Source organism: Cyclopterus lumpus, chromosome 17 (genome assembly GCF_009769545.1).
Source record: "Cyclopterus lumpus isolate fCycLum1 chromosome 17, fCycLum1.pri, whole genome shotgun sequence".
In the NCBI taxonomy this organism is placed as follows: domain Eukaryota; kingdom Metazoa; phylum Chordata; class Actinopteri; order Perciformes; family Cyclopteridae; genus Cyclopterus; species Cyclopterus lumpus.
Window position 1 is genome coordinate 11,928,309 of NC_046982.1, and position 22,140 is coordinate 11,950,448.

At 39.1% G+C, this 22,140-nt stretch overlaps 1 protein-coding gene across 4 annotated transcripts; it reads left to right on the top strand.

Moving 5' to 3' along the window:
- Positions 1-293: 293 nt before the first annotated feature.
- Positions 294-21,727, top strand: atp6v1h (ATPase H+ transporting V1 subunit H). 4 transcript variants are annotated; one of them, XM_034554920.1, is made up of 14 exons: positions 335-416; positions 1,209-1,368; positions 2,243-2,342; positions 2,899-2,988; positions 3,253-3,366; positions 4,817-4,921; positions 6,019-6,078; positions 7,034-7,131; positions 8,206-8,398; positions 13,430-13,608; positions 13,992-14,117; positions 14,988-15,089; positions 15,768-15,881; positions 21,340-21,727. In XM_034554920.1, the coding sequence occupies exons 2-14, from the start codon at positions 1,262-1,264 to the stop codon at positions 21,407-21,409; spliced, it is 1,458 nt and encodes a 485-aa protein (XP_034410811.1). In that variant the 5' UTR covers positions 335-416; positions 1,209-1,261; the 3' UTR covers positions 21,410-21,727. The 4 variants fall into 4 exon arrangements, with proteins under 4 accessions (XP_034410815.1, XP_034410811.1, XP_034410812.1 ...); XM_034554921.1 differs by having other exon boundaries at positions 352-416; positions 1,213-1,368; XM_034554922.1 differs by lacking the exon at positions 335-416 and adding an exon at positions 432-452.
- Positions 21,728-22,140: the final 413 nt, after the last annotated feature.

Below are 22,140 nucleotides of genomic sequence, written 5' to 3' on the forward strand. Positions count from 1 at the left end.
TGCAGAGGTGGAAGGTACAAATAAACATGTTTAGTTACTATCCATTTTCTGCTACTTTATACTTCTATACTGCACTTCAGAGACATCTATTGCACTTTTGACTGCACTAACTGTATTTGACACTTCGTGATTGATATCTGTGATGCTTTTCAAAAAGAAAATTGAAATATACAGCAATTTCTAGTTTTGATCGATACTTGTTTATATCTTCTATGGTTTGTCGGTAATCCATATATTGCATAGATGCTTGTCATTCAGGGAACTCCATCGGCTTGTATTTGTCACTTATTTCTGCTCTTAATTAAACGTTAAAACCTAACTCCACTCCTGCCCTCCTGCTCAGAGACGCATGTGACTGTCACATGATAGAGCGTGACGCGGTGTTGTAGTCGTCAGGTGTTCGCACAAGGAAACGGGTGAGTAACTCAACCTAGATGTTTCTCCGTTATTAGGTATCAGAAAAATACAAAATAAATCATATTTATTAGATGTGTGGGATACTGAGAGTGCGCGTGTTAATGACGTTAACTGGCAAACGGTTGTCATAGTTTCACGCGGTGGCAGAATGGATGTTAGCGCAGCTAGCTTAGGTTAGCTGCTAGCTTAATGCCTAACGTTACTGCGTTACCTAGCGTTATGTGTCTTCGTTCACGTCATATGTTGGCAATTTTAAATGTATGTATTGTATTGGACTATGGGCCTTAATTTAGTTTATGTCGGAAAGGCCCTCCATGTCGTGACATTGGGTTAAGCTAGCTAGTTGTCTATGACCTAGTTAGCTAAACTAACGGGAACGGGGGTTTAGCTTCAGCTGCTGGCCTGAATGACAGCTTGTTAGCTCGCTAGCTAACGTCAATTGACGCCAGCTGAACTGTAAAGATAAAACGTAAGGTTAACATTTCTGATATACGTCGACATTTTCACGGTTTAAATGGCATATTATTTTAGCTCAAATATTCTTGTGTAATCGCTTTACTCCTGAGTTACAGCGGTGTAACAGCCAGCTAACTAACCAAACTAGTTTAACGTTACTGTTATACCATCTGTATTTGATGATCAGCATCCGGTGTTGTATTTTATACAATAAAAGGTTAATGTGTATAATCTAATTTACAATTTTCAGCTACCGCACACAACCAGGCCAGCAGTAACATTGCCACTGATATATAGTGACTGTGCTGATGATTTTTTCTGGTGATTGCATCCAGGTAGAGTTGGAATTTCCTCCATACATATATACTGTAGTGGATATATTAACTACATGATGGATATCCGCGGGGCTGTGGACGCAGCAGTTCCCACCAACATCATTGCTGCAAAGGCAGCTGAGGTGCGGGCCAATCAGGTCAACTGGCAGTCCTACCTGCAGTGAGTACACATTGCAACAGTACATCATGTGAATATACACTTGATGAGGTACACCTGTCCTGATGCAATTCAACACAAACCGCTGTTCCATTCATTTAACTTCAAGAAAATGTATACATTGTGTTTCATATTGAGGTCATAGTGGTGGTGTTGTACTTGACTAATTTAAATTGAAAGATGTGGTCACCTCATTTACTTGTATTCCTCTTCTGCTCCAGGAAATGTACTTGTAAGATATATGTAAGAACATACAAAGTCAACAAACTGTTCTTAGACAAGCTAAGCTCTCATTACATCAATCCTTTTGAATACATCGGTGTAATATTGGAAGACCAAGTACATTATGTCAATCTTAAAGCAGCTCTGAATTAGTTCCTGTGTTGTGATTCACTGTCTTGGGTACTACTTCCTCGTTTAGACTGCAGATCGCACTCGTGACTCACATTATCATTTCTAGAAATCATCTGACGGCTTGATTCCTTGTTTCATTTAGTTTGGATATTCTTGCATGTTTTACTAAAACTGTCTTCCTCTATGGAACATCCACAATGTGTTTTGCCTTAACCTGTAAATACCACATGTTCTAGTTAATTGCCATTCTTGTGCCAGCTGCTCTTGCAATAAGAAGTAGCATTATAGTGACAAGCCAAATTCCTGCAGTGAGAGGGTCATTGGTATATATGTATGTTGTATATCTTGCTCCGATGGTGAATTCCTCATGATTAATAATGAATTAGCATAGGTAACTAACTTTATCGGTCAACCAACTGTTGGCCTTGTTGTTCAAAGTTAAGAATGTACAGTAGTATGCGTAATTGCAAATTGTAGTAGCATTGTGCTAAAATGTCAGTGGCTTAATGGATTTATCTTGCAGGAGCCAGATGATCTCTGCAGAGGACTGTGAATTCATCAAGAAATTTGAGGTGGCAAACTCTGAGGAGAAAAAGGTCATACTTACCAATGAAGGACATCAGGTATTACTTTAGATTTCTTTACAGTTGGTTTCAAACCTTTTGTTCACAACCTTACAATTTAAGCAGACCGGTTGCACAAAGAAGTTAAATATGCAGCAGCAGCAAAAGTAAACACAGGCGTCTTCCATAATATTTTGCTTTTGGACTCCGAGCTAGCGTTTATGTGTTTTTTAAAATATTAATACCAAGTGGAATAAGTGTTTACCCTTTGGCATTGTGCTTATTTACATGTAAGTATTGAGACACGACAATATGTGTTGCTCTCCTGTCAAAGTTTCAGAGTTGTACAGTTCTACCTCAAAAGACTTTAAACCTCATACAGTGTCTTGGATTTTCAAACAACTTTACTTCAGACTTCCTGATTAATGCTTTATTTTCTACCTGTAACATACCCACCCCAATGCATATTCTTGCATTATTCTGCTACTGTGCTATTGTTGTAATATAAGCATTTTGATGGCCAGAGTTGAGCTGGTAGAATAAAAGCATAGAGTGAATAGGTATATGGTTGCTGTTGTGGCCTTCTGACTTTGTATTTATGTTTGTGTTTACTTAGTGTGCAAAGACCTTCTTGAGCCTGATGGCCCACATCTCCAAGGAGCAAACAGTCCAGTACATCCTGACTCTGATTGATGATACTCTGCAGGTACACAGACTGACATCCCTATGAGTGATTGCATCTGTTTAATGATGAAGATATCACATGCACTCTGTCAACACTGATTTTACATCATGACATATTTTTTAATCGATTCCATAATATAATCTTTTTTTATAATTCATTGAGATAAAAGAAAATGGACAGAAGGATTGTATTCCATGCAGTCAATCAGTTGCTTCAGTTGTGCACACAATAAGTTTGAACAATCTGTAATACCTCATCTACAATCCCAATGTATCTGTGTCTCAGGAGAACCATCAGCGGGTCAGCATCTTCTTCGACTATGCCAAAAAGACGAAGAACACCGCTTGGTCCTACTTCCTTCCAATGCTGAACCGTCAGGACCTTTTTACTGTCCACATGGTTAGTGAAGAGTTTTTAATACTACATGCAAGTGTTTTTCAGAGTCATATCACAAAGCAAAAATTTCACTAGAATAATAATAATATAGAATATCAGAAATCATATGTTCAGAGACAAGATGGTGGATTCCACAGACATACTTTTTTCACAGATGTGACTGCTTCTAATCAAAGGAAGGCCTCAATAATTCCTCACAAAGCAACCTTCTCCCTTTCCCTTGAAAGCAGGCAATTCATTTAATGATTTCTTCCTACCACCCTTTTCAGATAATAGATGACCACCTAATGAAAAACTGAGTACTGAAATAGGGCACCCACAGCTTTATTATAAAAAACAGCCAGATGGGCATAATGGGACCCCAAGTCTGCAACACAGCACTTGAACTTAATCCAACTGTCATGCTGACACTTGTTTATAAATTATAGCCTCGATATTTCAACACATCCTCTCCTGGCAAGAAGGAAATTATATACAGAATTTGTTACCATCTCATCACAGGGCACAGGAAGCACTTGTTCATGAGATCGTTGATGTGGCTTCAGGCATTTTTGCACTTGGATGAGGTTGTAGCTCATGTTTTCTTTTATTGTCAGTATTTTGGTAGGGTTTTAGAACAATATAATTTAGATTGAAGTGCTTGTGCCCATCCTTCATCCTATTCTCTTCTCTTTATTTCTCCCTCTACCTGGAATTGAAATGAAAGATCTTATGCTCAATGATTGCCTGCTATAAGACAGAATTGTCAACTCTTGTTTCCATCTTCAGTCTCACATTGCTTCCACTTGAAACCCAGGTATCCGCCTGAATCTAACAGCATTTCAAGCCACTGGTTTTGAGAGTGGAGCAGAGCAAAGTAAAAAAAAAAAAAAAAACTACAATGTTGGCCGATATTGAGAAGACGTGCACAGATTGACAAAGCTTCACAACAGCTTGACAATGGCGTTCGTCCCGCACCTGGTGTCTATTGGCTCATCATAAGTCCCCCAATAGCTTTTTAACAAGAAACTGCTGTTTCATGTCACGATGCCAGACAAATCAGTCAGTTGTGTGGAGTTGGTGAATTCAAAGGTCTGAACCCAGGCAAATCTAATGCGTCATAGAAGACATGATCCCATAGCCAGTACTACAAATGAGAAGAAGTTGCAGCATTTCTTTTTTTTTTGCTCTTAATACTAAAACAAAACAGCAACATGTATTTGTTTCATTATTGTTGTGTGAAAATGCAATTTACTGTACGTATATTTTCACAGCAAAAAGAATTTTGACAATATTCTTTTTGCTGTGAAAATATACGTACAGTAAATTGCATGTTTATATGATTGACATTTTAGTCAGAAGTACGAAATGCTATACTGTGATTTTTCAGTTTATTATGGCTGTACATTTCTACTGTTGAAAGATTTCCATGGACAACAATATTAATGTAATATGTCCTCCTCCCTTTTATTAGGCGGCGAGGATCATCGCTAAGCTGGCTGCTTGGGGCCGCGATCTGATGGAGGGAAGTGATCTGAACTACTACTTTAACTGGATCAAAAGCCAACTTAGCTCACAGGTATGTACATTTGCATAGTGTTGCTAAATTATCTTGTGATGTATAAAAGTCTTTCTAAATATCAAGATTACTGAGGTGGTTTCATTGGCTTTTGTCATTGATTTCAAGCACGTCAAACTGCATTTGGATCAGAGACGACAATGTTGTCATGTGACCTGGTACACATTTTGTAATTTTAGTGCTTTTTTTTTTTTTACTATACAATTGAATTTTCTGTCTGATTTATGTGAGTAACAACGAACCTTTTCAAATATATTCGTTTTCAAGATAAATAATGCATTTTAATTCTTCTAGATGTGGAGTTTATGTTCATTTGAAAATGAACAGTTCTTTATGATCATTGTGCTGTTTGAAAGGTCTAATTCACTTATTCTCTTGGCAGCATGAATCAAATTATGGGTCTGTGTACACAGTTGTGTTTTGAAATTAAATAATTAATTAAATTTGTCCTGGCATGGGTTATTCATTTCTTAGCTGTCAAGTTTCAAGAGACATTGGTTTATTCTTTTTTAATAAAGTTGAATTTATTCACTTTTCTTCCAAAGAGTTAAATATTTTATCTAAACATTCAAATTAGTGATTCCCTTAATTATATTATATTTTAGGGCTCAAATTTACATTTATTCGTATTGAGATTCGTATTGATTATTCGCGTGTCAGACCTTGAGACCGTCTGATGAAAGCTGCACTGTAGGGACTGGCTTTGCCTTGGCAGCTGTATGCACCAAAGAGTGGGCTGATGAAACACCTGAATATTGATTCACAGTTTCCGTTGTGCTTCTGCATTGCACACCAATATTTCTAAAACATCCAGAGGTGTTCTTCACTTCAGATATAGTCAGCTCTTCCAAAAAAACATGTGTTTGTCATTCTCTCTTTTGTTTTACGTGTATTTGCAAAATATGTTCTTAAACTATAACCGCTTCTTGAAATGATGTTTTCCTCAACAGCCAGTGAGCATCATCCACTCTCACTAAATTTCCCTTGTGGTGAAGCGTTACAGCTCATACTGTGCAGTCCAGTGCCACTGTAACATAGCATAAAGCGATGGATTGTGAACAATTGTGCACCTGTTTGTCTTGTTTATCTCTCATTAGAACCTACATGGTACAGGTCCAGAAACAAGCACAGGAGCAGTAACAATTTCCCCCAGTGAAGTGAGTATGAGTGAAGTGCGTCCTTGGTCAATCTGGCGCTTCAAAAAAAAAGAACAAACAAACATGGCAGGGCTTTTGCAATCTGGCATCTTTCAGGTGTCACTGGACTTTCATATCCTTTCTTTACGCTCTTTATCTCTCCCACCCTCTTCTTGCATTCCAGTTTTTCATGAATAATTGCAGACTGTTGGAGTCCTGAGACTATCAGAGCAGATTTAGAGGGATTCTCCATTTAGACAGCATGGTGTTTGCTGCCACTGATTGGTTTTAACTGTAGAAGTTGCATGCAAGTACGCCACTTCTCCTCAATGCTCAAAGTGCATGACAAACAGCTTTTCCTCTACATTAGGATAACAAGGGTAAATTGGAATAGCATTTGCACAGCAGCAGCACCCTACCATTATATATCACTCATTTTGTCAAGCATAGCGCTATCATTCTGAGAAGCGTGCTCAGAAATCTATTGACATGGGTGCTATCTAACAATTGAAAGTCATCTTTTCCTCTGCATTTTCAGCCAGGTAACCTTCACTCGTCTGTCTTCACTGCTGTATTGTCTTCCTGCCGGACTTCTTTGCTTTTCTTCAACCTCTGTTGATTAACAGATTAATGTGATCTATTTCCTCCCCTCAGCTTCCACCACTCTAATCTCAAATTTATATTATTCTGCTCAGGTGTGATGGGGCACTTTTCCCTGCTATTTCTGTGTATTGTACTGTTGAGTCTGTGATCTAGCATGTGTTGATGTTTAATACTATAGACTGCATGTGCAATGCCTCAGGTTTGATTGGTGGCGGTAATGCAAGTTTTGGACTGGCCTTCTTCCATGTGCTGTCTCTGCTTGTCAACTACTGCACTAATTGTACTTGACCTTCTAACATGTGTTTGTTTTCCTGATTACACAGCTAAGACTCATGCTTCTGTTTGAGTAAATGTTTGCTTCTTTTCTTTGCAGAGCTCCCAGTACGTCCAGTGTGTGGCTGGGTGCCTTCAGCTGATGCTGAGAGTGAATGAGTACAGGTTTGCCTGGGTGGAGGCTGATGGAGTCAACTGGTGAGTGATAACTCTTTAAAACGGGGTTCCCTTGAGAGTTTCACAGTCGAGAATTTTTTTTTTAAAGATGGTAAAAAGACGACCGTGGGAAATTAGGGGGGGGGCGGCAACTTTGCTTACAGACAGCCGGCAATTTAGAATGAAGTACAGCAATGAGCAAAAAACATAATAAATACAAAAATAGTACAGAGGTTAACATTAACACCACTTTTGTCATTATCCTTTATCGCCAAACTCATTTCTTGAGAAAGTGGCAAGAAGAAGAAGCCAGAAACTAGAGGACCACCCTCTCATATCCATAGCTAGTAACAGGCCAGGTTACATTTTCTTTTAAAAGCCAATTACTGCTGGAATAAAAGAACTCATGGACCTGTTAGTGCCATTTCCAAAGAGGTAAATGTCCATCCTGGCGGAAGCTAATTAAACTCTTTGTAAGAGAGCTCTTCGGCTTTGATGTGTGACACATATTAACCCTTTGTGACCTTTAAGCTTCAAAGGCCACAGTTTCATTCAGATTTGTGGATATTTGTCACATAGTTGATGTAGATGAAAACCGTACCTACAACTAGAACTATTTGTATTCCACCCAAGCTGAACTTAAGCATAGCTCAAAGAAAATCTGAGCTGTAAATCCATAGGTTCATACCACATACTCGCCTGTGACATGGATGCAGTACATTGTTCAGCTACATTTGTAAGGGGAGTAGGTTGTAGTGAATTAAAAAGAACAGTGCAAAAGGCTAAATCCCAACATCTTTCACTTGTCTCTTTCTTGATACAGCATTGTAAAACCAGCTGTACTGCTTAATTTTGATGAGCGTCACATCTTTGCACTTACTAGCTATTTCTCAAACGCATTAATCGCTGTGTAGCTGTCGTCATTAGTACTCTGTATTTTTAGCTACTCTTCCGTTATTTTCAGCAATAATCAGGGATAATGGATGCAGGCACACAGCTTTGAATGCCAACCTATTAGTAAACATATGGTAGCTGTAGTGAATGTTCTTTTCCCAGCTCTTGCAGTTTAAAAAAAAAAAATTGTTTATGAATTTAATATTGGGTTTTCTGTTTTAGCATCACGGCAGTGCTGAGCAACAAGTGTGGCTTCCAGCTCCAGTACCAGATGGTCTTCTGTGTTTGGCTCCTGGCCTTCAGTCCTCAGCTCTGTGAGCAGTTGAGACGCTACAACGTAGTGCCAGCCCTGTCCGACATCCTCCAGGAGTCTGTCAAGGAGAAGGTCACTCGAATCATTCTAGCTGCCTTCAGGGTATGTGGAGAATTATTCACTCAGACTCAGTATTTCTAAAATGTCGCTTTTCACTGGAGTTGACCTCACTGTCTGAATTTCTGTCTCATGTCTTGGCTAAGGTGGCTGCAAGATGTATCTCCTTTCTTCCTGTACATTTGTAGGAATCATTTTACCACATCAACAAATTAGGTGACATTTACATTAGCTACATTACTATTGCATCTTCCAAGGTATCAAACTGAAGAAATACGCATTAAACATCATTGGAATCATCATATGAACCCTGTAAAATATGCAATTATGCAGACACTAGGTAAATGGTAACACACAATGTTTTCCAGCACACATGTTTTCCAGGTGCACATTTGTCAGAAAAAGGCGCCGGTCAGAGCAACTGATGGAAATAGCTGTCACATGAAGGGGTGTCATGAAAGTTAACAAACTAAGTGTCTCACAGTCCTTCTTGTTTTGGGCTAAACTTGGAGATGTCAAATGTTTTTTTTAAATTGTTGCAAAGGTTTGCAGGTCATAATTTCATGCAATCACTTTTATAATGATATAGGACAGTCCGCATGCATTCTTCAATGCAGCACATCATTTGCATTTAAATTGGTGCTGTATTCTCCATCTCAACAAGATCAAACTGAAGTGACAACTCTTGTACAGCAGATGAGGCAACCTATAAACCAGCAAAGCCCATAAAATATACATAAATACAATGTATGATTATGCTGTCCTTTCATCTACCTGCTGTGATTGCTCAAAACAGCCATTGAATATTTAATGTACTATTTTTAAGAGCTAATTTCTGGACTTGGTTTGTGTTTGTGCCAGGTTATGAATTCCCCATATTCTACCCTGACAAAATGAAATTAACGGCAGAGGCCCCATTCACATGCTGTGGTGCTTTTATAGTAGAGGAACTGAGTGAGTCTGACGGGGCACCAACGCAGGTCTGGAACATCTGAATGACATTGAAAATCAACGTGATAACTTCAAGGTCTTCAGATCGCGTTCTGGAAGAAAATAGAAATGATTGCTTGGCTCCCAATATTGAAGGGACACATCATGCTAATTGCATATGTATTTTGGGTTTCTACTAGAAGATGTTTAACTGCATTAATATTCAGAAAACATATTATTATTCTCATATTTTCTGTATGAATAGACTTGTCTTCACTATTTGTCTGAAACAATCGGTCCCTTTTTTTTTTCAGAAAAAGCTCATTCGGCTCTAAATTGGCTTTTAAGACAATTGTGTTTCACATTTGCAAATGTAGCAATCAAGCACGAGGTGGAGATATTCAGATGAAGGGCAGCATATATTCTAATATTAATATTATTAATAAGTCTCTGTAACAGGAAGGGGAGCCAAATCTGAAGGGCTCGTTAAATCACATTGTGTCTCATCTAGGCAGCTCAGATACCCAAATCTATGTGCACATGCACTGAAAGAGTACGCTTTTCATGACTTGTCCCCTTCAAGCATTTTAAGCAGATGAACATTCCTCTCTTATTTTACATACAGTAATAATGCTCTTCTATAACACAATGCATGTGTCTAGTCAACAGCCTGCTGCACCTGACCGACCTTAGCAACATCATATAGACAATTCTTTTTAAACATTATGAGGTTTTGTTGGTGTGCAGAACGAAGGTGGTGGCAGAATAAATCCCTGATCACGTTGTTTAGGTTTTGTTGGCTTGTTCTTTTAACAATGGCTTCAGGAAAAATCTTTATTTACATAACTCACTGATTGAGTTCCCTCTCCCTTTCTACAAGTGCCATTGTACCTAATGGCAACTGTAGAAAGGGAGAGACACTGCAACAGCTCCCTCTATGTTTTTATCTCTGGAGTGAAAATGACTCCTGGTTCCATTTCTGATTAGGTGGGATTGACAAACCCTCAGACACAAAATCTATACCTCCAACAGACAATACGTTACATACCTGATATGAAGTGTCCAGGGTGCCAGATTAATTTTTCGACTTGTTCCAACTTTCCCAGATCGTCCTACCAGAACATGATTTGGACCCTTTTTTTGGATAGCACGGTATTGATTATTAATGCAACGTTACTTGGTACATTTACTTAAGTATTGTTTTTTTTGTGGAAGAAAAACGTTGATGCTACCTTCTACTCGACTACATTTTAGTGGGAAATGTGGGACTTTTTACTTCACTACATCGGTTTATGTGTACATTTAATACAATGCATTGTTGTACATTAAATTAAACCACCCAACAGTATGAAATTAAAACTATGATCTATATTGCAGCCAACTATAGCAGTATAAATATAACCGATAAATGGACCGTTTAGTTAAGTTTTCTGCCATCACGCACATCACGCACTGTGCACCGATCTGTACATGTTCATTGTGTTTAATTAGTGTCACAGAGCGAACGGAAAAGCAGCATCATCGGGAGGGAACATTTCTGCTCCAAGTGCACAAAAGCAGTTCTGCGAGCACGGGGTTGTCACAAGCTCGACCCTCCGGGTGCACTTGCAACTCGACACTCGCTTGTCAAGATGACTTTGGAGACGGGGATGGAATAGACGGTGGCTGATGTCTCGGCTCCGTTGGGGGGCACCAATGACCATGATCATCATGCACACGCAATAATCTGACTACTAGAAATGTTAACTCGCATACTCACTATTAACGGATCCCAGATGCCATTTTGGTCGCAGCCTAGAGCCCTGAAAACACACATTTTTTTATTATCGTCTCAGTCCAATCCTTTCGTCTGATTGTGTTCAGCCATAGTTGGCTTGGACTGATTTGATTGGCAATACTCGCTGGACTGCAACATAATTTAGTTAGAGCGTACTCCTTTTGATTCTGGCATTCACAACACAGCAAGATGACGTCGGTGATGTAGCTACTGTGAGGTGATTCTTGTTTGCCCCCAGCTAACACTGACGTTATCACTACTTCAGCACTAAAACCGTCTATTGACCATCAAACAAAATAGTCTTGTCGAGTCAACGAATTACTGTTTAAGAAATGTGAATTTTTAAATGAAAAGCCTGAGTGATATTCTAGCTCTTTGCAACACCAGACGGCCTCAGCGACCTTGCTCCCAGCACAATGGTGTGGTAAAGTGCCATTGATTACATGGTTGAAACATGAGCTCATACACTAGTGGAGGAAAGTTCGAGCTGATTTTCAAACCCAACTTTAAAGAAGGTATTTAAGGTTGCTTGTGTTTCTTGGTCAACCCGTGTCAATCAGTATTCCGGTGTCATTGTAACTATAGTAAATGGGCATTTGTGTTCCTGATGGACCACCTTTTGTCATGTCTTTTGTTTACTGAAAGAAATTGTTTTGAGACCAAATTTTAGAGAATATTTGCACCATGTTGGATTTGCCTCAGAAGACCACATGTGTTCCTGCTTTTGAATTTTCCCCAAAGCTCGTTCATCACACGTCTCACGCCAGCAGAGCTGTCACATCAAGCCTTTGTGAATGCAACCATAAAAGAAACGGGCTCCGTTTTTAATTGGTGAGAGAAGTTTGTAGTTTGGTTGGACTATATTACAGCTAATTAAAAGCATGGCGGGCAGTGAAGGGAGACTCTATATAACGTCTTGACGTTCAGTGGCTTTTCCCGAGGGTAAACGTTGAGTGAGGAGAGCTACAAAAACACTGCTCCTCAACAAGACATTTTTTTCTCTCTTAGCTCTCCTGATAATGATGCAGATTTTGAGAACATTGGGATTGTTAGATGTAATAGGAAATATTTTTCTTTTACAAAATCATTTCACATTGTTTTTACATGTTGCTGTTTTCCCAAATGCCCTAAATGATTCTGCTCACCATATGGGACCAATGTCACTTAAATTAACCGGTCCATCTGGGAGTCCTCAAAGGGTGGTGTGTGTGTGTGTGTGTGTGTGTGTGTGTGTGTGTGTGTGTGTGTGTGTGTGTGTGTGTGTGTGTGTGTGTGTGTGTGTGTGTGTGTGTGTGTGTGTGTGTGTGTGTGTGTGTGTGTGTGTGTGGGTGTGTGTGTGTGTGTGTGTGTGTGTGTGTGTGTGTGTGTGTGTGTGTGTGTGTGTGTGTGTGTGTGTGTGTGTGTGTGTGTGTGTGTGTGTGTGTGTGTGTGTGTGTGTGTGTGTGTGTGTGTGTGTGTGTGTGTGTGTGTGTGTGATGTTTGCGATGTTTGCCTTAACTTAACTCTGGAAGTAAAAGTTTTGTTGAAAAACATATTCAATTACGCTGTAGCAAAAATATATTTTAGCTCAAAGGCTCTAATCATTTGCTTTGATTTTGCCAATTAGCTCCATTTTAGAGAGATGTTTTTGCAAAAAAAATGATTTGCAGTTAATGGGGTAATAATCAAAATATTAGGTTGTTTCCTCTTCTCTCAGTCCCTCTGCTGAAGCCACTTTTCTTTTGAGTCACCCTAAAATGTCACTACCAGAACATTTTCTCCATTACAGCAGACGGCTTCTTTGTCCAGATATTTTGTCACAGCTTTTAAAAAGCTTTTACAATACTTTAACATCACGTTGTGTTCTTCTTGCAGTGCAGCTCTGCATTCATCCCTTTCACACCTCTCACAACACCTGGAAATGAGTCCTGGTTTAAGAAATTCATTACTTGAATAATGTTATTAATAGTGAAGTTTAGGATGGATTATGGGAGAGTACTTGTTTATTGAAAATCTTGCGCTAGATTGAAGTGTTATTTCATGTCTCTTAATTCTATTTATTGTGATCTACCCCAAATTTGGGGTAGATCACAATAAATAATAATAAATAATATATATTATATTATATATATATATATATATATATATATATATATATTAATAAATAAATAAATAATTGAATAATGTTGATTATTTCCTTGCTCAAGTAGTGTATTCCTTCGCTCATTGATTGATTTGCAGTGGTGAGGACTAGTACTTTTTTCTACTTCAAGCACTGGCTATGAGTAGGTGTAATCTTTCATATGTTGTCGTATCTCAAATGAATTGCCCACTTTTGAGTGGAGTAATACATGTACATCTGTTCCTCACACTGTTTTTCTTGTTGACAGAATCTTCTGGAGAAGTCAGCAGAGCGGGAGACTCTTCAGGAGTACGCCTTGGCCATGATTCAGTGCAAGGTGCTGAAGCAACTCGAGAACCTCGAACAGCAGAAGTATGACGATGAGGACATCAGTGAGGACATTAAGTTCCTTCTGGAAAAGCTGGGAGAGAGCGTGCAGGATCTCAGGTACCCGGTCGATTCCATTTCATGGACAACAGACCATTTCTTTTCAGCCATGAGCAGTTCTGTTCGGGGAGAGCAGATTGCAAAATCGTTCTGTAAAATGAAAAGCTTGAAACAAATATTTAAAAGAAAAGGATATTTTAGTGCTGTACATGAATCTAGTAGATCTTTATGAAGCTATTCTTTTAAAAATCTTTAAGATATGACTCTGTTTATTTTGAATGTAAGTGTTTTCACTAGACCAGTTGCTGTACCTCACATCACAGCTCTTCACCACAGATGGGTTAGAAAAACAATCTGCTATTTTTGCCGAGGTACGAATAAAAAGTGACCCCCACTTAACATGGTGAAGGAAAAAAAAAAAAAAAGTTCTATCTTATCAACAGCTCATTTGATGAGTACAGCTCTGAACTCAAGTCCGGCCGCCTGGAATGGAGTCCTGTGCACAAGTCGGAGAAGTTCTGGCGTGAGAACGCCGTCCGCCTGAATGAGAAGAACTACGAGCTCCTCAAGTAAGATGAAGCATTTATTGTAGTGGGATGGAAATGGAAGCAAAATATGCTTCGTCATACATTAAGATGCAGGGCTGCACCATTATGACCAAAAATGAGACGTCTGTATCTCAGGCGATCATTGTATGAATGTTTTGGGAATTTCAGTGTGAGGAAAGAAAAAGAAAATAGAAAAGGCATGAATAATAATGAGTGGAATGTGATGTTTGTTCCTCTCTAAATTGCATATACAAATTAGGTTATACTGTTTTGTGTGTGTGTGTGTGTGTGTGTGTGTGGGTGTGTGGGTGTGTTCTAAAGATCACAAAACATCAATTTGTGTCTTCTTTGATATTCTAGTCACAAACTGTTTGGGCTATTGACATTCAGTAAACATCCTGACCTACTCATCATCTCATTGTCTCATAACTGTCCTCTCTGTGGCCGTGGTTACATTTGTCTTTTTAATGCAACCTTTGTGATTGGATGCACCAGATCGGCTTATTTGACCCTCTTTCTATATTCACTCCTTTCCCCCCACTTTCAGCAATGCTTTGTCTAACTTTGAACCCAGAGGTCTCACTTATTCAGAAGCCTCATGTTCTTGAATTTTGATTTTAGAGTTTTGATTTTTGAGGGTGTCTCAGTATTAAAGTAACATTAACATTGGCTTTCAGAGAGATCAGTCCATTTCTGCATCCAACACTTTGTCAGTTAAATAAATCTCAGCTATTCTGTTTACTTTATTCAGCATCTGAGAAATATAATCTGCCTATTGATTGATTTATTTTGTATAGCCCAAAATCACAAATTACAAATTGTCATCAGAGGGCTTTGCAGAGTGACCTCACCATTCAAATGCTTCCTATTTTGTCTCCCTTTCTTGAATAGGATCTTGACAAGGCTCTTGGAGGTGTCTGATGATCCTCAAGTCATTGCAGTGGCAGCCCACGATATTGGAGAGTATGTGCGTCATTACCCACGAGGCAAACGGTAAGGCGTTTTTCCGTGAAAGCCAATTCATATCAAAGCTTAAACCCACTATGTGTAGAATTTCCAACTTTTGCACCCCGTTGTGATGGTCTGCACACATGAAGCTCACCGTATCTCCTCAAAGCATCAAGGAGATGAGAGAGATTGTTGTCAGATGATGCTGAAGTTTAGGGGGGGCTTCACTTTCATCTTCTTAAATCCTCTGAGGCTTCTAGTTCTTGTCTTGAAACCTCCTTTATCATCTGCATGTATTGTTTAGGTTTCCTTCAATGTTTGTTATCCTCATGATAGTGTGTGATGGATCAATAATGGGTTTTTCTTGTCTCCCATATTACTCTCATTAGCCTTAACATGTATTATTTGAGCCCACTATAGTAAGTTTTTGTTGATAAGTAACCGTACCGTTGTTTCTGGCCTTTAGCATACTTTTCTTTTCTCTGGTCACACCATTTACTGTGTTATAACATGCATTATGTCTGTTTTCTTTCCTCTTCAAAGCACTATATAATTTCATAAGGCCAGTGATCCTTCATGAGATACATAGAACATTTCAGTCAGGCTGGATTCAATTACCTGGTGCTGGACCACCGAATGACCTCAAACATGATAATATGTTTTTATTAAATAACCCCTGTTATCTCTCTGGATAAAGGTTTTCTCTCATTCCTCCTATTTCAGGGTGATTGAGCAGCTGGGTGGAAAACAGCTGGTGATGAATCATATGCACCACGAGGACCAGCTCGTCCGCTACAACGCCCTGTTGGCTGTGCAGAAGCTCATGGTCCACAACTGGTATGGACACATTTGTAGCTTTATTGATGTCATGCATTCAGATGTTGTTATAGCGAGCCCTTAAAGTTTGAGTTGAGCGAGGCTTTCTGAAATTCAATAACAACTCCTACATGTGCATACTAACGATTCAAGGCCCTGCACACCCTCGCAGGTATTTTTCATTTATTTTGGCTGATTAGACGTCCGCTGAGGTTGAAGTTATGCAAGACTAAGGGACTGTGTACTGATAAGATTAATAAAACTATAATTTGCTCCAACAAAGCCAGCAGGAGATTCAAAGAGATGTAACTTAAGCTGTGCCTGTACACGTCCACACAGCCCGTAAATAAACTACTCAAGCTAGATAAATGAAATCCCCTGTGTGGTGGGTGGATTCTATCAAGGCCTTTCAAGATGACCTGAGATACTCAAATATGTGTTTATTACATCAGTATTCAGCTGGTAAAGTCTATATTTGTTGCTTTATTTAGGTCATGACGTACCAACTAGATAACTGACTGTTGAATGCTATTCACTGAGAATGCAAATAGAACAATATAGAAGACGCATCTATTTTTTTATTTTTTTGCTGTTGTGTTCTTTACACATCAAGGTGGAGTATTGAGTCCGTTTTGATTTGATGTTTTCAACCAGTTGCTTGCTGGTCCATCTTGATGGTTGTTAAGCGTGTGCAGAGCTTTGTCAGTGTGGCTGCAGCTTAAAGACTGCCTCTGTATTTGCGATAGTTTCTGAACTGGGCTCATGCTTGGAGGGAGCTGTTTGTCTCAACGGGATAGTTTGTGGGGGGGAAATATGCTCATTCGCTTTCTTGCTGAGAGTTGAGTGAGAAGATTCATACAAATGTTCATTTCTGTGCACTGAATATGAGGCAACAACTTTCAAATTTCGATATCAGTATTTTCCTTCAAAATCTTGTTTTCTAGTCTCTGACCAGCACCATAACAAACTCTATATGCTTTATTACTTCAGATAAAGAAAACATATGTTCATTTTAAAAGAAAACATGTGTTAGTTTTTCAGTGTCGGTCTCACATTTCGATATCAGTATTTTCCTTAAAAGTATCTCTGACCAGCACCATAACAAACTCTATATGCTTTATTACTTCAGATTTAATGTTTCGGGACCACTCCTCACATTTCCAACCTGCCCATTATCTGTGTGTGTTTTCTGTCCACTGGTGTGCTTGGAAACACTAAAGATCATCTAGCAAGAACGTGAAAATGTGTTTGTTTTGCTGCCACTATCTAAAACACACTCTACTCCCGGAGTAACTGTGGATAGATGCATTGTGTTTATTATCATAGTGTAGTGCTGTTTTTCTATGTAAGTGACCTTAATGTTCTGTGTAAACTGTATGTTCACTGAAGTGTGGGCAGAAGCGTGTTTATCCACTGTAGCAAAAAAGGTTTTCAGTGACTGAAGAAAGAAAAGCAGATTCCCGTTGTCAGACCTACAATCGAAAGCAAGACCCTTTTTCCCCACCTCAACCCCAATACTGCAACTTCCAATGTAAGATAGATCTTTTTTGTTTTTATCTATAATGGGCAGAACAATCTGATATGTGTTGCAGAAAGAGATAAAGGGCGAATGCAGGGTTAATTGCAGGAATAGGAATTTTCTAGAAGTTTGCCTAAAACCCAGAGATATCTTCATGAGTCTGAAACCTGCTTTAGAAAATGTATACAGTATTTGGCCATATTGTGAATCCCAGACTGCAACACAGGAGTAACATAATAGAAATATGGTTATTAAATTTAGCATAAATGGATGGAAGAAAAAGCTGAGTGCTGCATAAAAATATCTCATTTAAATTGAAGCAGGAATTAAACTTGCATATGCGGGTGATAATGGATGGATGGGATGGATGAATTGTAGTTTTGAGTGGAAAACAGGTGAAAACTACAGCATTCCCTTTATAGTGGAGACAAAGTTGATTTGATGTGGATGCATCGTCACTTTATCTCAGCTCCCTGAAAGCAGCAGCATGTCACCAGCAAGGCACACAAATCACATCTGAAGACATTTATCTAGTCTTGTATTTTATTCCACTTCTACTCCTTATAAGTCTTGAATCGCCTGCGCCTCACCTTCTGATGAATTCAGCTTTGTGTGTTGACACGCAGCTCTTCCGGCACGCTGACGCAGCAGCACCATGATTGATGTGTTGAAATGAAGGAATGGCTCTGAGAGAAAGTAAATACTTGAGTGTTGTTGTTTGTGACAGTTTCCTCTGTTCTGCGCTGGCTGCTTCTCCGACGGTTTGTTTACATCGACAGGACCTACTTTGGGGATTTGTGTCAAAAGTAGTTTTGTCCCTTTGGATTATGTGCATGAAAACAGAAGTGTTTGAATGCTGCCGCAGAATGAGGAAAATACTCAAGCTAAAAAAATATATCCTATATCTTGGAAAAGGTGAGGTGTCACTCACCCACAAATGGAAGATGTCTTTTAACGGCAATACAGAGCTTCTCGTATACTTCTGCATTGCCATCAACACATTAGTGGAAACCCATCTGTATTACAATGCATGTCATGTCATGTGGATGGCAGCATTATAATATTGATTGGGGAGCGGCGGAGAAGTTACATCATGTTTACTCCACTGATCCACCCAAGGTGGATCAGTGGAGTAAACATGATGTAACAAGGTCGAGCATCTCTTTGGAAAGGAAATACGCTCTCACCTCCATGTTCCCGCTGTTATATAAAATTAGTCAAACATTTGATGAATTCAGAGGTCATTAAAGCAGTGCCTCTGATGCCTTTTTAATGAAAAACACCCCGGTCGAGCTCAGCCAGCTGGGATTTTAAAAAACAGGGACATTTCATCTGCAGTTGTTTCCCCATTAACCTTAAAACATGCAAAACAGTACAGTTCACATTCAAGTTCATTCACCCACAAACGGAAGATGTTTTCAAAGCAGCTCACCAAGGCCACTGTCACTTTGAGTGGGTTGCCTTTGCTGTTGTTTCCACGAGAAGATCTTCTCGTCCCTACTTCCTGAAAGCCCTGCTGTCATGACAACAGCACAGATGAATGTGTGACTTGAGGTTTAGAAAGTACTCTATTTGTATTTTGCCTTTCACTCTGCTTTTAAAAGTTGTGTGTTTGTGGAACTTTGAGTTGTGATGGAATATAGCTGTTGCTGGTTTAAGTCCATCAGTCCTCAGTGTACACACAGCTCCGTGTTTTTAATGGAAATTGCATATTATTAGATGTCTTTTCATTCACTAGCCTGGCTAATGGGGACGGCCAGATGACTGTTCAAGCTCACTCGTACTCCATTAAAAAGCCAGAGAGGGACTGAGGACATTGTAGGAGACTTTTAAAAGGTTATTCTTCCCTTAGGTCCTTGTTTTACTGAAATTATTACTCAACACAATGTACTGTGGCTGCTTCTTTAATAAATTAGCAAAATGTGCTCTACTTGTTAATTTTTATAAACTTAAAATTGGGGGGTGGACAGTAATCTGATAAATAACTACACTAATGTTCTTCTCTTTTTTTCACATCCTATAAATAAGACTCTTTCTTCACAAATAAATATGAAACATTTGCTGAAATAGTAAAATCTCAGTATTGTAAAGGACGGAAATCTTTAAAGTAATTGTCTTACAATGAGGCAACTTCAGGATGAAAGCCTCTGATTATTTCAATAGCGTTCAGCACAAAAGAGCCCGCTGATGGTGAATATATTTTGCTCTTGAGAAGAATGACTGATAGATTTTTTTCCCCTGAAAAAGCTGAAATTTCCCACACGAGTAAGTTCTTTTCTCCAGATCAAGTGTCATAATCAGTGAAACCCTCACGTGAAGATGCAGCCCGTTGGCTTTTGGAAACACCGTTTACCTCCTGGTCAACATTCAGATGAAACGGGAGATGTTAAAGCTTTGACCGGAGACAAAAATGGAAACATGCATAAAAGTAAAATCTCTATGACTCTATGATTGTGCTGTGTCTCAACAGCCTTTTATACATTTTTATAAGTATGAATAGTCGGATAAAGAAATCCAACCAATGTGTTGCTCTGCAGAAAAATGTAATCCAATGATGTTCATCATGAACACTGGTTTTAGTTTTTAAGAAGCATAATTTAAAGAACATATTTTTCATCATCTTAATGGATTTACCAGGTTTTTTTTTTATTTGTAGATTTGTGAGAGACAATTGATATTTCGGTTGGCAGTAAGGTGAGGATATCATATCATATATCACATAAATGTCACTGCCAAGAAGAAACCTGTAGGAGAAGTGTGACCTGTCACAATACTGGGAGTATATTTCAACATTTACACCATGTCTGGGTCAGAATCTCGCATTCTCAAGATGAGTCTCTTTAATACACATTTATGATGACATTAAAGGATATTCAGGAACCTACTTCCATTCAATTGTCAGTTGGACGGAACAGATTTCACTTTCATGTCTGTCTGTTCAATATGAAGCTCCGAAGCTCACTCACTGGTGTTATATGTCATTCATTTCGTCTGCACCATGAGATATAAAATCACAAAAAATAAAATCACACAAGAAATAGTCTGACGAGGGATGACTTGTTTCTCTGACTTTTAAAAGGAAGTTCAAACTTAGACTAGTCGACTAAAAGTAAGAAAACTAGTCAGAATACGGCCAAAATTGAGCGCAATTTAATCTATAAGGTTAAACATCTGCCCCAAAAGAATCCTTAATCACATTTTTCAATAACAAAATAGTGTTTTAATTGCCGCTGCAATCAATATTTCAGAGATCCAGGTCTGGCACAGAGACCCGTCTGTCATGGTACGGCACCACTAGCTGGCGATCCCCCGCTTCGTTGATTCAGAAAATAATAAGTTTAGTCGGCTAATGGCGCACATCCCTAATTCTGACACAAAGTTGACTCAATTAATCCATTGGTCAATTGGCAGCAAACTAAGCAGCAACTATTTTGATGTCCCAAACATTCTCTGTTCCCAGCTTCTCAAGTGAAAGGATTTGCTGCTTTTCATTGTAATGTAGCTCACTGAACATCTTTGGGTTCAGGCCTCAGGTTCATTGTGACAGGCATGACATCATTATATAAACCAATTAGTCAAGAAAATAACAGATTAATGGATGATGAAAATAGTGCTTAGTTTAGCACAAAACCCCCCAGAAAAACAACTTGTTTTTGTCCCACTTAAACAAGTTATATTGTGTTCAACAGTGAGCGTTGCTGCTATGTGGAAATTGTTACCTTTGAACAAAGCCATGCTAGCTTGCTTACAGTTGTGATGCTAAGCTAAGAGAGTTGGTTGCCAATGTCAATCTTCTCATCTTACTCTCTGCAGAAAAGGCAATACGTGTGTTTTCCAAAATGTCGAACGTTTCCTTTTTAAAGGTGTTCTGAATGCCACCAGGTGGACGAAAATACTTTTAAATCAGCATTAAGTGGGTTTGGATTGCTGCGGTGTAATGTATTGCCCTTTCTTTCACAGGGAGTACCTGGGAAGACAACTCCAGTCCAGCGATCAGCCGCAAGCTCCGGTCGTGGCAGCCCGAAGCTGAACGGTTCCTGCCCATGTGCGTGTATTACTGTGTGGATGAGTGTGTCCTGTATGCACATTGTTCTTTGCGATTTTTGTGTAATGACTTGAAAATCAAACGGTGTGGTTTCCTTCTTTCCTTCTGCACCCGGAATGATCCTCGATGTTACTTGATTTGACTGTCGTGCTGCGTGTCGTGCCCTCTCAGCCATGTGATGTGTGGAGATTTGAAGGTGTCTGTGATAATGTACGCGTCTGATAATGTACAAAACTGCAACTTATTTAAGTCTTACCTGTAAAACATTGTATGTAACCCAATAAAGATGCGTATCTATGGTGATCCTGTGCTGCATTATTGCACCTGCTGATTAACAGAGATTAACTGGATACGGTTATTGAGTTTTCAGACCATATTCGATTGGCTCTCAAATAGTGGAAGCAGCGCATGTGAGGACTGAAGGCGAATAACACGTTTACAAAGAATAGTGTATGTTTCCTTAGTCTTTCACAATTGTGAAGTAAATATCTTCGGGTTTTGGAAAAAGACGAGACATTTAAAGGCGTTGCTCTGGGAAATTATGATGGCCATTTTCTGTCATTTTAAAATGATCAAGATCATCAATAGCTGCAGCCCAACATCTGCATGCAGCAACTTTTCCAAACACTGTCACCAAGTCCTGAAAATAAGGCTCTCCAGGCTTCCCTTAGTTCTGGAGTCCATCTTGGTCCGATGGTGATTGCAGAGAATCAAAT

Bases quoted from the DNA above. Each gene is read 5' to 3' on its own strand.
- atp6v1h (XM_034554920.1), top strand. From the start codon at position 1,262: ATGATGGATATCCGCGGGGCTGTGGACGCAGCAGTTCCCACCAACATC. The intron at 1,369-2,242 runs GTGAGTACACAT...TTTATCTTGCAG, and splicing joins AACTGGCAGTCCTACCTGCA to GAGCCAGATGATCTCTGCAG. The intron at 3,367-4,816 runs GTTAGTGAAGAG...CCCTTTTATTAG, and splicing joins ACCTTTTTACTGTCCACATG to GCGGCGAGGATCATCGCTAA.